The 16,856-nt window shown below is 46.7% G+C and overlaps 1 protein-coding gene across 2 annotated transcripts in view; it reads right to left on the bottom strand.

Annotated features, from left to right (window-relative positions):
* The window catches only part of LEMD3 (LEM domain containing 3), a 258,857-nt gene that overhangs the window by 73,360 nt on the left and 168,641 nt on the right, over positions 1-16,856 (bottom strand). For both annotated transcript variants that reach the window (XM_086919032.1, XM_086919033.1), the window contains exon 6: positions 7,437-7,582. In XM_086919032.1, the coding sequence (XP_086775158.1) occupies positions 7,437-7,582 (146 nt within the window). The remainder of the gene's footprint in view (positions 1-7,436; positions 7,583-16,856) is intronic.

Raw genomic sequence — 16,856 nt, 5'->3', positions numbered from 1 at the left:
GGGTAAGGTTTCACAATAGGCAGCAACCTCTGACACGCCAAGGGAGCGCGTGCATTTCTGAAAACACCGACGAGTGCTTCTTTCTCGTGCTTAGTATAATGAAAACATGCAAGCATTTAAGCGGAAATATGTCAAAGCGAAACTTGAGACACATGGCTCTTGAAAGACGTGACAGTAAATAGCGCTGGGAGGGGGGCTGGGCAAGCATGCCATCATTCAAGAGCAGATGGTCAACGGTGACACAGTTACTGTGTGTTAAACAATTAAACAAAGCAGTTGAGTTAACGAGTGGGGACTGTGTTTAAATCAAAGAAAGACGCACAAAAGAAAGAGAAAAGGAACGACAGAACAGTGGGCTAGGAAAGATTACCTATGAAAAAGGGAGACACAAAGGAAAATAAAGGAATGTAACGAAAAAGAAGAAAAACTATACGTGAGAATTGCAGCGGAAAGAGGATACAAGAGAAAATACAGCGATAAAGGAAACAAGCCGGATAGGGGCGGGAGAGCCTGGTGGGGGGGCGGGAATGCGAGGGAGGAGAAGTGTGGCAGGCGGAATGCCTGTGTGCGAAAGCGCGATGCGCTTGGAGAGAGGCCGGATGGGGGCGGGAGAAACTGAAAGTACGAGTAGGAGGGAGGCTGATGCGCGTGCTTGTTTGGTCACGTAAAAGGCCAGAGTTCTTTGCTTCCTTCCACTCTGAATGTAGTTTGCCTGAGTGGGGCCCTCCACGGTAGTGCCCGTTCTCAGCTCGCGGTCTCTTCCAGGCACTCCTGCTTTAATGCATTTGCTCAGAACTTCTATAAGATACTCCTGAATGGGGCATGGCCATCCAATGACCAGGCAAGTATCATACAACATCCCTCTAAGTTGTGGGCCCTCACTCATGTCAGCCACCCAAGGGGTGGACATTAGTGATGAACGCAAAGGTCCAGTGTAGCCTTTGCATTCTGATGACACTGCATCCAACACTCTGGTGCAGACAACATTCCACGTGCAACAGTAGCAAGGACAGTTCTGATTGTAATAGAAACCAAAAGCATTGAAAGCGCTTAAACAATGTGCCTGCAAGCTGGAAAAAATGGGTTTTGGTTAAAGTCGTATTCTGTTTTGTTTCAAATATTTACGCACAAACAAGAACCAAAAAAAAAACGAGGTAATTGAAACCAAAGGGGTCATTCGTCTGCAGGTGATCAGATGACTCAAGGGATCTGTTTTTCATTTGTGGCTCTTTTTGACTGTTATTCAAAGAGACTGGCTCTTTCTGTGCAGTTGGCTCGGCGCTTCGTACATCTGCAGTTAATGAAGTCCCTGCGACCACATCAGTTGTGTGTGCTGCAAAAACTCTTTGATCTGAAAATGCTAGTTCTGGCAGCAATGCAACAGCGAGCAACCAGCACAGCACTGAGTTTATAGCATTCAGAACAAGAACAAGTCGGGTTGGGGCGGGAGAGTGAGAGAGTGGGAGGGAAGAGCTGGAAAAGCCCAGGCTCGGCAGTGCGGCATGGCTGTGATTGCGTGGAGAGAGAGGGGAGGTGCTGGTGTGGGAGGGGGAGGCTGTGATTGCGTGGAAAGAGAGGGGAGGTGCTGGTGTGGGAGGGGGGAGTTGCTGGTGTGGGAGGAGTGCTGCTAGGGGAGGAGAAGCCTGATGCTGGATGGGGGCGGGAGAGGCTGGGCTTGCATGCGATACGCGTGCATGTTCACGTGAACTTCATGAAAACCGCGGGGCTGAAAGCCCTTTGGTTTGAAGATTTTTTCGCCACATGAATTCTCGCTCCGCTCGATGCGCTTGCGCACATCGATAGGTCGCGAGACCTAAAAATGTTTAATCAAAAAAGGGGACAAAATAGCTAATTATTTCAAGAGGTCCTATTCCTGTGCTCCTTCATGTACACATCTAAATCGAAGAAAGGAGTTAGTTCCTCTATGGGGCAGATGTACTACAAGCCACCATCTTCCTACTGTTTGAGTTGCTGGGGAATCTCTTTTTCAGACCGTAATGCCCTCACACACCTGTTAGGGTGTCATGATTAGGGTGCTCCTTGTCAGACCGTCGCTGCAATGTCTGACGGGCCTGGTGGCATCTTTGGAGGAGTTCTTTTGATCTGAGAATGCTGTATGTGAAGGGTGTGTGTGGGCTAAAAATAAGTGAATGATGGTGTGTATAAAGTGACTCAGTGATTTAAAATAGGCACCAGACCTATGAAAGTTTTAAATCAGAGATAGGACCGGCACTAAGTAAAAACAGTGGGGCTACCAAAAGGTCTTAAGGTAATAGGGTAGCTTTTATGTATATGTGGTCGACATGTTTCGTGCCAGCAAGGTTCCAAAATAGAGCAGCACTTATTCAGGACCATCTCTGTATTCAATGCAGAATGGCTGATGTCCATTTGTTCCAAGAGGTTGGCGGCGTTAATCTCTGTGGGGTTGTCCAGGTGGAGGTTGGGGCTCCGTGGAAGATTTAGTGCTTGAATTAAATGGTGAGTAGGACGAATTCTGTGATGCCGTCGCAAAGGCCGGTGCGTGGTCCTGGGGGTCTGTAGGTGAAAGTGCCTTTGTAGGCTTTGAAAAATCATAAACATTTTACTAGACCTAAAGGTCTAGTGACTTAAATAATCTACTCAACCTATTAGTAATGACTGGAGAAGTGTGGCTCAATGATTAGAGCGGCAGACCGTGATGCAGAGGTCTAGCCCGGGACCAGGGACCCGGGACCAGGGTTCAATTCCCCGCCTCGGCGGGTCTTGGGCTCAAAATTCCACGGACCTGATAATTCTCGCCTCGGTGCGTATTCCAATCATGGAGTCCCACTCTGCAACTCTGGGCAATAGCTTGCTTAATCTCCACAATGGCCCCCACAACGCTAAGGATGCCTGGCCTCACCTTGGGGGTGCCCAGCAGTGGACGCCGCACAGGGAAAGCCAGGATGGGTTCCACAGCAGTATTCGTACAAGCGCCTTGAGACCCTTGCGGGCGAGAAATCTCTCAAAACCCTTCTTTTCCCTTAAACCACTTTCACCCCCGCACTTTCATCCGTCAGGACCACGAGGTTTAGCGCTGGGATACTCTTGGGTAACTACGCGCTCTATAAAAACCTAAATTAATTCATTCATTAATTAATGCGCTATACAAGTATCAATTTACATTTTTTTTTAAACATTTTTACCCATAAACTGGTTTCAAATTATGTGAGTTCTTTCTCTATATATAACTAATCTAGCCACATATAGGATACACAAGACCCCCGAGTTGCCGCTTAGTTCATTAACAGCATTTTCATCAGGGCGGGACAGGAATGTTTCTCAAATCATGTTTAAAAACTATCACTTATAATAATAAATGCATAATCATGAAGTGGTAGCACACTGCAATTTGTAATCAGCCGATTTTATATTGAAATGGACACATACTTTCCCAATGACATGCAGCTTTGCTGATAAAACTATATAGTGTACAAACAATGTTTGGAAATGAAGTGTTAGCAAATATGTGTCATTTGCACATCACCAAGTAAAGTGTTCTGGTTAGTTTTTCTCCTTTTTAACTCTTTGTTTGCATTACAGTTCTTAATTACAATAAAATGTGCTGTGTAAAGTTCTGATATCTTTTGGAAATATTTGTAACATTAATTTATAGGCTATTTATTTAAATGTCATATGCTTGAGAAAAATAACTCACACCTTGAGACAGATCACTGGACAAAAACCTCTAACTCTAGTAAGAGAGAAAAATAAACCTCATTTTCCAAGCAGCAATTAGTTAAAAGACAAACTGTCATTTGACAGCTTTCCTTGAACAGATAGAAAATGTGTCAAGATAAAAACAAGATTTAATGGCATCTTTATTGCTCATTCACATTCTGAATGAGCAGAACACCTGTTCCTTTTCAGCCTAAGTTTACTAGCCAGATGGGGCTAGTAGGTGCTAAAAATAGCTCGACCCGATACAATTTTTACTCACAATTGCTAGTGGGCAAGTAGATTTTTCAAGGCCTGCTTTGATGGTTTTGTCGGTGTGGATTTGGAAATTCAGGTGTTCTATGATCGGTGTTGTGTCGTCTTCAGTGGGGGTGCAGCAGATTGATTCGTTGTAGATGGCGGCGCTGCCACCTCCGTGTTTGTTGGTGTGATTCCAGTGTGTCATCTTTTAGCCATTGGAAGTCGAGGTGGCGATGACGGGGCAGAGGAGGGTTGAGCCATCTCTCTGTGATGAAGGTTACGTTGGAGGCAAGGGTGAAGTGTTCCAGAATTGGTTGGGGTGTTTACAGAGCGATCTGGCGTTAATCAGGAGGCATCGGAGAGGTTCTGGGGTGGTGTCGGTCGGCGGGGAGGGCGTGGGCCCGGTTTTAGTAAAGGCAGGTCGCAGGTGAATGGGACTCCTCTGAAGCAAGAATATGAGAGGCTGCAGTTGTTGCAGCATCTGGGTTCCAGGGCTCGGAGATCCGCGGCGGAGTACCTGTGGAGTACCTGTGGGTGTCAGTGGCACTGGGCGCGGTCCAGGCGCAGATGGGCTTGCCTTTGGCGCGATGGTGGCAAATCTGCTGAGTGCAGCCACTGCACGTCTGCTGAGTGTGGCCGCTACAGGCCATGCAGCAGCTTCCATTAGTAGGTTCTGTGAGGGAGGAGGGGTGCTGGGGGGGGGGGGGGCCTGGGTGGTGCAATTGGCAGGAAGTGGTAAAACAGGAGAAAAAGGCACCGATCTGCTAAGGCCTTACAGGAACAAAACCAACAGGAATTGTAGGACAGACAACCTAGGACTGACCAACACTGGGCAGGAACAGCCTTAACAGCAGTGCGGAGGAAGGAGGCACCGACTAAAGCAAGTGGGGGCAGATGGTGAATGTGGATACACTGAAGCAAGGAGGCATCGTGAAGTGTCTGCTGCACCATGAAATTGACTTGTGCCTGCTAACCTTGAGGTGAGTCTGAAAGAATGTCATTGAAATGCCTAAAGCTCCCTGCTGTCTGCACTACTTGATCCTAGTTCAGTAGTCAGATTTTTTTATTGGATGCCTCAGCAAACCGCAGCCTTTTCCAAAATTGTGAAATGCATTGCTTAACAATTTTAATTATTTAAGATGCAATTTTTTTCGATGCAAGTGTTGCCCCTCGATCAACCTTACCAATATGCTGATAGGTCAGCAGGTTTCATTTCGATAAAGTTAAGGTGCCCCTGAGATGTAAGTAATCAAGTTAAGGTGCCCTTGAGATGTCAGTAATAAATCTATGGAAATCCAAAAAGTTCAAAAACATATTTTGAACAGTAGTAACGGAAAACATAAGATGGAAGCAATCCGTTTTCAGTCATGTTATTAGGCCTTTGAGTCACATTCTCAGTACAGTTTACATAGTACTGTTATCGGTCAAACCTACATTCCTCATCTTATTTTGTGTGCAGCACCACAGTGTCAATTTTGTCTGCACATTCTTCCCAAAAGTAGGAGGATGCTGTGTTCTGGTTAGGTAGATTATCTTAGTAAGAGAGGATGTGGTAGGGACAGGAGGATTGGAAGAAACAGTCACAACCATTACTAGTAACTTCATGTTACAGGAACGTTTCCAGTCGCAGTTTCCTTTCTCTGTACTCTTAGTATAGTTGGGTACGTTCGAGAGCGAACATACTAAGCGCGGTCACTGTATTTTGTAGCAAATTGCATCTGCTTGTAAAATAGTGAAAATAGGTGAGTGGACTAGGATTTGGTGGAGATATCTAGGATTTAGGTATAGTCTTTGTTGTGAAAGTTGCCTTTAGAGCCTAGGTCAGAGGTTGCAAGTCAATTCCAACCAATTATGTCATTATGTTAATTACCTTTTTGAGACCTCAAAAACATGCAACACCTTTTTGGTTCAAAATGTTAGCAAGTATGTCCAAATTGCGCTGCATAGCACAGTTAAGAGCTTATTAAGAAATGACGAGTTTTTGGTCTGGCTATGCAAAAACTGTGCAGAGCATCAGTAGAGCAATCCTGAGCATATTAACAGAAGAAAATAACTTAAAGTGGGGTCTGTATCCTGGGACGGTATCAGATTGAAGGAGGCTTCATCATGACAGATTCCATGCAGACTAGATGCTGAAAAAAATATTTAGATGCAAAAAAACCTGCAGTATTTTGAACACAACACTACATCGAAGTGGATTGCACAGCATGTAGTACACAACAACCTATTCAGTAAATAGTCCCCCCAAATGAGTGTTCAGGTCAAGAGATTAAATGCCCTATCAAATCTTGGGGGCCAAGAGAAGGCTAAATGGAACATGGGTCACATGACCCCTAATGAAGAAAAAAACGTGGTGAAAAAAATAAAGACTTTCATATGAGAACACAGTTGAAATGTAGGGGTGACAAGTTCTGATGCTACTAGTCGTGGGTGGCTGATTTCTAATGAAGAATAATCCTGTGCATATCTTCTCTTGGCTGCCCTAGTTTTAAAGCTGTATGTACAGTTTCTGGTCTCATCTTGCCCACGATTTCTAGGAATTGAGAATCCAAACAGAAAGAGAAAATTATTTAATAGTTGGTAAAAAAGCAGATTGGCCAGACTTACTGCAGCTGCCAGAATACACCCTTTTGTGGTTCAACTTACGTTGCTCCCTCACTTCCAACATGCAAAAGGTTGCTGTAGATACGACTCCGACCCATGCAGCATGTTGGTCTTTTAGAAGAATTCAGTACTGCATTGAGCAGTGAACCCCTAAGAAAGCAGGAGGTGCAGTTGGCAGCTTTGTGATGTTTGCTAACAGCTAAATGGCCTAACAGATTACTGCAGAAGCTAGTAGTGGTGAGAGGTCCAAAGAGCTTCACAACACATGAGCTAACACGTTACTGCAGACTGAACTACACAAAGGTCAACAACCGAGACAAACATTTGATGGAGGCTTGTGCTAAACCCTAGTTTTACTCTTGAGCATTAGATCAGATTCTTCAGCGAGGCCCACAATTTTTAAATTACTTTACTAGTAGCCCATTCAATTCCCAGAAATTACATTGACAGTCAGCAATTTTAAAGTACAGAAGTTTAAGGTATTTCAACTTCTTCGGCAAGTTTCATTTTTAGCCTCACATAAAGGAGCAGTAAGTATTGTAGAGATGGTGGCCATAAGTGGCTGTAGGTACGGGACCAGGGGACAAATGCTTGGTGCTTGGAGTTTTTCCTTCTAGTTTGTAAAGTGCAGATTTTCCAATTCATCTTTCTCTTCAATCATTTGTGCTCCAAACATGGCATGCTACGAAAGGATTTATTCATCATTGTCATATTTGTGTACGGCTGACTGGAAGGCTCCCTCTGTTTACCCTCTAAGTATGCAATGCAAATTTGCTGAATGGCAATTTTGCTTGTTTTTTAGCATGGCTAAACATTCCTTTGTGCAAAACATCACAATCGAAAGGAAATAACACAGATATAATCATTGTCACTCAAGAATGCAAACAAACACTAACCCAATAGTAGTGGTGACAGTCTGTGCGTTACAGTAATGAATGCCCGTCGAAATCTGCACACAAATGACATCTGAGGTCTTGTAGATTCCAGGTATTTGATAGCTGTTGTATTTCTTACTTTCTCATCAGGGATACTGCCAATACACCTATCCAAATAAAAATGGGTTGAGTTTAGTAGTGGTGAAATAGCGGCGATCTATGCACAGATATTTCAGCAGCCCACATGCCTCGAACATAGGTTTAGGCTATAATCATGAAAGAAGAGTGAGCTTCTACCAATGCACACAGTTGTGGAGGAGTCCGGTACTGTTTATTCTGGCACCATTTAGGGACTAGGTAGCATGGAAAATTTTACAAAATATATTTATACATGCAAAATGGTTATTTGTAGTCCTGGTTCTGCGGCAAAGGAGCCTTCAATGAAAGTCAAATAATAATTCCCCACTACATATATGTATATCAAAGGCAGTTTTCAGAATTTTAGATGGTTTAACAAACAAATACGTTCCCAAATCTCTGTTGTAATGCCAACAAACAAACGTGTTATCAAAGATACCTGAACAATCAGAAAAAGAGCAGTCCGATAGGCTTATATTATGAAAGTTAAAAGAGAAGACAGTTCTTTTAAGAGTCCAAAAACTTCCAAAGCCTTTTAATGAAATCTGCCACAGAGAGTAAACTCTTTGGATTATACACAGAGGGTAATTATGATAACACTTAACAGGTCTATGATGAGCGGTATTACCCAAAAATGTTTTTAAAGCTGACCAGGCCTTTTTTTCCCCACACTGGAGTCACTCTTGATATCAGAATTATGATAGTAGCCCGTTGTAAATATATTAAGAGATTTCAAAATGAATATGCTACTTAACTTCGGTAAAGGTCTCTCTGAAGTATACTTTAACTACAGATTTCTAGCATTGGCTAATCTTGCAAAATTCTGGCTAATTTTGTAGCAGTGATCCTGCATGCTGCTGGGTGGCTGCACACAATTGCCTCCCATGCACATTGACCTCAGTTTCCGGTCTTCTTTTTGCGCTCCTCAGTAGTAGAGCTTAAACAATTGCCTATTACATTGTTTGGATTGTTAACTTGGGACAATTTTCGATGTTAACAGGGGGTAACAGAAGAATGAGGCGGGAGGGTAGTGAGGAATCTGCAGTCTACCAGAAGCAGCATTATTGCAGCCAAGTATTTCTGATGGCTACCCCTAACCACAGATTCTTCACCATATATTAGATTTATTTATTTTGAAAGTTTCATATAGCGTGGACAAGATCTTTTCAGATATCAGAGCGCTTTACAGAGAGGGGTACATGATGGAGCATAGTCAGACAAATCTATCAATAGATCAAACGAAGGTCTGCGGAGTGGGTCCAGACTAAAAAGCCTTGCAAATGCAAGCAAACAAGTGCCTTTCCTGCTGAAGGAGTAGTTTCTGTCCTGTAACTCCAGTTCTGTAGTAGGGGTATCTCAGTGTATAGTCATAATCTAGTGAATAGTCCCGCTCAGGAGCATGGACGCCGGAGCAAACAAAAATAATCTCTTATGGTGTCAAAAAATGCAGACCTGCACAGACACTTGAGAGAATTTAAAGACAGATAATGCAGCCTATATCCACAGGCTACACTGTCCAGTACTTCAACTAGACATTCCACCAAAACCACAAACAGCACAGCCTGCCAAGTTTTCTTCATAGAGAAAAACTTCCCCTTTTACCAACGGAGCCTCTGGAATGATAGAAAGGAAGGGGAGGACAGACAAGCCCCTTAGGCTGCCATTATGTGGCTCAAAAAGGGATACCGTGCCTTTAAGAAAACTTTCTAGAACTTTCTCAGTATCCCAAAATGCCCAGCAGGTCCTATTTACTTTCAGTTCTTTTTTCCGGCTCCTGCTAGCAGGACCCTGGAGCATTGAGCTCTCTCTTTTTTGGGTTTATTGTAAGAATTTTGCACTTTTAAAGTGTGTGAGTGTTAACACTAGACGTGTTTTGGTGCCCTCTTCCTTTTCTAGTATTCTGAGCACTTCTTTTTTGTCAAAAATGCAAGCATTGTTTGATAAATGCCCGGAGTGCTCCAGGAAGAAGGCCAAGTCGGACCCACACCCTGTGTGTATCCTGTGCCTCTCATAGTACCGGAGAAGTGTGAGATTTGCCAGACCTTCTCCTCCAAGACCCTGAGAGACAGAAAGAAGATCAGGCTCCAAGGACTGGAAGAAAGAAGGCTGCAGAGTCAAGGTGGGTCTGGGCATGCTGGATCTGCTTCCTCTGCCCATGCGGAGGCCTCTGGGGGGCTCCCCAGCGTCAAAAAGGCCAAAAAGCGTCGCCGTTCTCAGTCGACATCGACGACGGCGTCGAGAGGCATGATGGCGATCTGCTCCCAGTCTCCCCAGGGCTCTGGGTCGAGGCGATGTCGACATTAGTCATCGAGGGCCGCCGTCGAGGTCGCCGCCGAAGAAGTCATCATCGTTGTCGTCATAGTCAACGTCGTCAGGATTCTAGACGGCGTCGGAGATCGCCGTCGAGGCGACACCGCCATTCTCCCTTGACGATCGGATCGGCGTCGAGAAGGAGGTCATCACATTCGACGTCAAGGCGCAGATCATCAGCGTCGAGGCGGCGAAGCCAGTCGTCGAGGCATAGGTCGTCGACGCAGAGACGACGTTAGTCGGCATCGAGGAGGAGTTCTTTAACGCCGAAGAGGCGCTCGGCGCCTAAGAGGAAGAGATCATCCTCCAGGAGGCGTTTGAGCCAGGAGTCCTTCCAGATCCTCCGGGGCACGATGGAGACATCGGTCACCGACAGGGGGCGCAGTCTCTCTATCGCCTACACCAAGGAAGAAGATGAGGGAGTCACCGGGCTCTGTGTACTCTGTGGTGTACTCGCCCCCCAAGCCGAAGTCACCCAATTCTCCTCCTCCACTGCCTAAGGAGCCGCCGCCGCGCACTTCTTCGCCACCTCCTCCTCCTGTTCCTCCACATGGACCGCCACGGGCTCAGAGGTCAGTCTCACCGACACCTCCCTACGCCGCCTAAGGGGGCACCGCGGCCGAGGTCCCCGGTCAGGCCACCACCGCAGGCTCCGCCGCAAGCACTCGCGGAACGCCCAAGGCCTAGAAGACCTAGATCTCGCTCAAGACGGAGAGGGAGATCCAGGAGTCGCTGTCGCTCATCGACGAGATCCAGACGACACCGCAGGAGGGGTCGGTCTAGGTACAGCACGGATTCGTCGGGCACAGGGAACTATTCCCCAACTCTATGAGAATCCCCTTGGACGAGGGTATCCCCTGTGGACGACGTGGTCTCCTTTCAGGAAGTCTTGTTGAGGGGTGCGAGCAAGCTGGGCATCCAACTGACTGTTCCCACGCCTACGACCTCCGTAATATTTGAGACTCTCCACAAGAAGCACCTATCTAGGCCTCTGTTGCCCTTTGTGCCTGGATTAGTGAAACCTGCCATGGAGCTCTTACTCACTCCGGCGGTGGCGAAGGCAGCCCCATCCAGGCTGCAAAATAAATACAAGGCTCCTGATGCGGACCCGGCTTTCCTCTGAGTGGATCCAGTTCCGGATTCCGTAATTGTGAGGGCGGCAAGGAAGCAACACGCCACCACCCAGTCCTCAAATGTGCCTCCGGACAAGGAGAGTCGCTGGTTGGACTCAGCGGGCAGGAAGGTATGCGGGACGGCCGCTACCTCCATGAAGGCTGCCAGTGCATCTGCGCTGTTGGGGCGCTATGATCTGGCGCCGTGGGAGTCCCTCCAACAGTTCGACGACCTCCTCCCACGGTAGAAGGAGGATTTTATGGAGATCCTGAATGAGGGATTGCTGGTGTCGAACCAGCTGATCAGCGCAGCTGCAGACTCGTCGCTCCGGGCAGCCCACGGGTACTGCCATGGAGTTATTCAGAGGCGCCACGCTTGGCTCAGATTGACGTCACTGAAGCCTGAAGCCCAGCAGAGGGTGGCCAACCTGCCCTTCTCGGGCAAGACCCTATTCGGGAAACATGCCGACGATGAGATGGCCTGAATGAAAGCGGAGGATGAGACTACGACGTCTGTGAGCTTGGAGAAGCCCAAGGACCAGAAGAAGAACTACTGCCCGTTCCAGAGACGGTACGGGTGAGGTTCCGTGACAATTATGGTGGTGTTTTCGACTCGTTCGAATATGGACGAGTTTTGGTATCTATGAACCGCAAATGACTAGTTTAGTGGGTGAACGCGTTTTCGCTACACTGGCCTGAACCGTTCGTCCTATTCGTGGGTTTCTTCATCTGAACCCACGGGTTCCATTTTAGATACAGCATCCATTTTGTCTCTTGCCCTCAAGTAGCCAGCGAACGGACAATGTCCGCTTCGTGAGCCTGGGATTCCCAAGCTCTTGCGAAAGACACGTGTTCCTTTGAGGGTGTCTTTATGATGAGGGGGATGACACTGCCAAGGCAGATGGCCTCGCTCGAGGCTCATCTTGCCGTGCCGGTCTATTGTTTCAGTCGTGCATTCATTAGGCATGACTCCTTTGATCCTGCAATCGTGTTTCCGATATCGCCCCCTACACTCTTTTTCAATCTGTTGTCTATCTTCGTCTTCCCTTGCACCTGTTTCTGCCTCCTTTCCTTAACTCGTTTACAGCCGGAATGGAATATACTTAATGGTGGGATAACGTACTTTTACAGTTGGGAACCGGCGATGTTACTGTAATTATGTTCCGGGACTCTGGATACATGAAAGCAACCCTTTTGAAGTTTACTGTGGGAACTGAGTTGTAACCTTTTGTTCGCCATGTTGTGCTATGACCAAAAACTGTATAAAAGGAGCAATCTACCGTTGCAATTTGAAGCAGTCTCCTAGAACCTACACGTGTTGTACTTCTTGTGACTTCTGTGTTCCCTGCAGTAAATAAACCTCGATCTTTGACGCCGAAGGGAGTGTCCCGTGTCTCTGATTTGTACGCCGGAACAGGTAACCCACGAAGGTTTCAGGTGTTGTCCCCTGGCACCGCTGGGCCTTAGAATAGCCCAGTCCTTCAGTTGGCGCCCACGTGGGGCGACATCAGCGGTACCGGTCCAAAGCCCGACGATCGTGAGGAACTTCGTGTGAAATCTCCGAGGGAAGGTGCACCCCGCTTCATCGATCCTGTTGTCGAAATAAGTGGTCCGAAGACTTTTCCCGCGAAGATCCCCGCCTCCTGAGGGCTGCGACGGACTGATGCCCTGACTGTCGACCTGTTCTGGCGCCTGGCGTAGTCCTTTGTACAGCGAGACGATAGACGGGCCTTCCTGGTGACGCCATTGCTCTTTCAGTTAAGTATTTGTGGGTCGTTCCCAGAGTCCTTGGTTGTTGTTGAAACTTGGTTGTTTGCATGGTTCCATTGCATTTGTGGTTCTTAGTTATTGGTTCTTAGTTGTTGAGTTTTATTTGACGATTGCAATTGCCAAAAACCGAGGGTCTTGCATTTTTGCGAGGACATCGTAATTCGATAACCCTTGAAGTTTGTAAACCCGGTTAGTGTGCACAATGCCTGGCCGTAGTACTTTGTTTAGTTGCTTTAAATGTTGCGGTGCGGATTCCCGATTGGAGGACTCGTGTCCGATACCTCCAGTTGGAACTCCAGTTTATGAGCTCTATAGTCGCCATGGAGTGGGTCCTATCGCATATAATGATTATTGGATCCGCTATACTAAAGATGATGGTGTCCTTAGTTGGCCACCTCATGGTAGTTTCGACAATTTTGGATAATCTCGAAGCAAAATTGTTCAAAAAGAAATCTAGGCCGGCCATGTTGGATTCCTTTCGGTTATGGCGTAAGGAGGCCAAGCAGAAAGAAATCAAACAGCTTAAGAAAAATAAGAGGGAAGGTATTGTTACGGTGATGAAAAATGCAGAGTAGTTCCAGCGAGTCAAAGAGAAGGAAAAGGAAGTTTTTGCTAGACTGCAACGTATGGCAGTGGATAAGTGTTATCCTGTTTTACCGTCGAGTACTGATAAGAAGGGAGAGGAAGCGGTAGAGGATCCTTTGTTGTCCTATCTACTGAAGTCACCACCTCCATACGCGCAGGATACTACAGCCCCTGTGGTTCCTCCTGTTCCTCAACCTGTCGTTCCGGCAGCTGCTGGTCAGCCTGCCGTTGGTCCCGTTCTTCCGAATCCTCTTGTTCCCCAAGTCGTTCCTATTCCCTTACCTGCCCCTCTTCCTACTGCTCCACTGCCTATACCTTCTCAGTCTACTGTTCCCGCTACTTCTGCTCTCTTGGCTACTCCTACTGCTTCTACTGCTCCGGTGTTTAGTCCCCATGTTGTTGCTCCTGCACTTCTCTCCTCTTCTCCGTCTGTTCGTAGTCGCATACCTAATGTTGTTGCTAATCTTTACTCTCCATTTGGACCGATCCTTGGGTCAGAAGTTTCCGATGTCCCTCAACGTCAAAGTCAAATCCCTGGTGGTAGGGAGAGTGATACGTTAATAAAAATGGCGCGCAATTGGATTAGGTATCCTATCAAAAACACCCCGCGCACGATTTTTGAGACGTTTTCTCAATTCAATGAGCCCACGCAGAGATTCGTGTTTGAGGAAATGTGTAAATGCTTACGTGAAGTATGGGCTAATGATGAGGTAGACAATGTGCCGCCCGAAGTGACTGAACTCCAGCATCAGTTTTTGAGTGGTATGATTGTGGGTAGTAATGTTCGGCGTGCTGTAGAACGCCTTCTATCTTTTCGATCTACCGTACTACCTCGAGCACTGTTTAAGGACGAAACTGAGGAGTGGATGGCAACGCCTGGTCAGTATCCCTTGCGTGAAGTTCCCCCAGTGTGGATGCCAGGTGATGCTAATGCCGTTCCTATTATTCCGCCACACTTCCAGAGAGTTTGGATACATCTCCCATGGAAGCGATCGGAAGTTTTGCAGGTGAAACAAACTTTGCATGACCCCCGCAAAAATCCGGCTGGTTATTATAAAGTTATCCCAATTAGTGGATGCTACTATTATGAACCTTGCCGATATCGATATGTTGTTCGGTAATGTAGTACCTCAACCAATTTGGGCAAAAATCCGTCAAGAGAATCACATAGCCGAGTTGGGCGGTGATTGGGCTGCTCTTGCTGCGGCCGGCGGGCGACAAGTTGGTGGGGCTAAGCCTGAACAGCTTATTGAGAATTTGCCCCAGAGGATTATTACACTTATGAAGACACTTATGCAAGCAATGAGAGTTAATTGGGATAAACTGTCTGCGTGCAAGCAAAAGAAGGACGAGAGTGTCTCCGATTTCTTTACGAGATTTGAGGAGGCATTCATCGATCACAGTGGTCCGGATATGAGCACTGAGGGAGGTCCGCGATTGTTTGTCGATAAATTTGTATCGAATTTGTTGCCTGAACTTAGCAACAAATTGAAAAATTCCGAAAGTTCGTGGGCTGTTTCTACCTCTGCTCAGATATTAGCCACGACTCAATATTACGAAAATAGGGAGAAGGAGGAAAATGATCGTGCGGATAAGAAAACAAAGGATCTCAAAACCAAAGTTTTGAAACAGCAAGCGTATCCTCCGCGCTCGAATCAGAATGACTCAGCAGCAAAATAGATCCCAGTCAGTTTTCTAGGTTGCAGTGGCGTAATGACTCTTCCACGCCGAGATCTATGCTGGTTTATAATCAAGGTGCATACTGTAGAGGTGAGGGCCATTTGAAGTTTGATTGTCCGGTTTTGCGCGACCGAAATAATGGGGGCTCGGCTCGAGGAGGTCGTAGTGGCCCTCAACAGGCTTCACGTGGTAGAGGTCGTGGTGTTACTCAAAATCAGAATGAGCGTTCGAATACTTCATCAGATTCCAACAATTGCTTTGATCAGCGTGGTTCCTCGTCAGGTAGATCTGCACAGTATCATGTGGATGACTGTTACGTTGAGCACAATATTGATGACGGTAATTACTAGGACAGCCACAGATAGAGAGGGAGTAGTATCAGTTCCGGTTGATCAGAGAGGGCCTTACGTCGCAGTTGCCACATTGGGCGTAGTTGAGCCTTTTCTGTTGGACACTGGTGCAGCGAAAAGTTCCATCATGCATTCGAAACTCCCTGGCGCACCTTTGTCTGGCTTAACGAATGTTTCTGTTGGATTCTCTGGCGCCCCCGTTAGCAATCCGGTTTCTAGCCCTTTGCCCCTCACAATTGGGCCTCGTGAGCTGGAAGCTCCTTTGATTTTGACTACTGGTTGTGGTGAGAATCTTTTGGGCTTGGATTTGCTGAAGCGGTTATATGCGACCCTGTACTGTTCTCCTGCGGGAGTGGAGCTTACATTGAGTCAGAGAGTGATCTCTCCTATGTATTTGTCAACTGATAAGCTCCCACCGGAATGGAGTTCTCTTCCTAAGTCTTTGTAGGCAACAGGTCCCAATGATGTGGGCCTGCTGGACATATCACCATATGTTGTCCAATTGAAATCCAATGTACGATTGCCACGTATTCCCCAGTATCGTATCTCTCTCGATGGTGAACGAGCGTTGTTAGCGATCATCTATGACTTGATCAAGAAAGATGTTATCGAGGAAACTCGGGGAAATGTGTGTAATAGTCCTGTGTTACCTATTTTGAAACAAACTGATCCATCTAAGCCTCCTGTGTATAGTTTTGTCATTGATTTACGGGAGGTGAATAAAATTGTGATTCCACAATTTCCTGTGGTGCCTGACATTACGGCTTTACTGACTCCGATTCCAGCCTCTGCTTCTTGGTTCTCAGTGATCGATCTGAAGAATGCTTTCTTTAGCATTCCGATTGCTGAGGAAAGCAGAGATCTATTCGGCTTCTCATTAGGTGGTCGCAGCTTCAGGTTTAAACGCGCTCCTCAGGGCTATTGTGAGAGTCCATCGATCTACAGCCAAGCCCTGAAGAGTCAACTTGATGCGTTTGTGTTACCGGCTGGTGCGGCCTTGATCCAATATGTTGATGACTTGTTAGTGGCTGCTGACACCAAAGAGATTTGCAAAACTGCTACAGTGTCGCTGTTACAGCATCTCTGTGGCTTACATCATAAGGTGTCACCTTCTAAGCTGCAATATTGTTGTCAAGAAGTAACCTATCTGGGTCACTTATTGTCAAAGGAGGGAAGAAGGTTGACCCCAGAGAGAATTGCAGCGATCGCTCGAATGACTGTGCCAACAACTCAGAGAGATGTGCGTGCCTTTCTAGGTATCACGTCATACTGCAGGCAATGGATTCCAAATTTTTCATTGCTAGCGAAGCCATTGGTAGCCCTCACGTGCAAGGACGTTCCGACTCCTTTGCCATGGACTGAAGAGTGTCAGAAAAGTTTTTCTGAATTGCGTGATGCGTTGTGTTCGGCTCCTTTGTTAGGTACTCCTGACTACAGCAAGCCGTTTACACTATACGTTCACGAGAGAGAGGGTTGTGCGTTGAGTGTCTTGACGC

This window comes from Lissotriton vulgaris, chromosome 1_1 (genome assembly GCF_964263255.1).
Source record: "Lissotriton vulgaris chromosome 1_1, aLisVul1.2, whole genome shotgun sequence".
Taxonomy (NCBI): domain Eukaryota; kingdom Metazoa; phylum Chordata; class Amphibia; order Caudata; family Salamandridae; genus Lissotriton; species Lissotriton vulgaris.
This window is presented reverse-complemented; position numbering and strand designations above follow the sequence as displayed.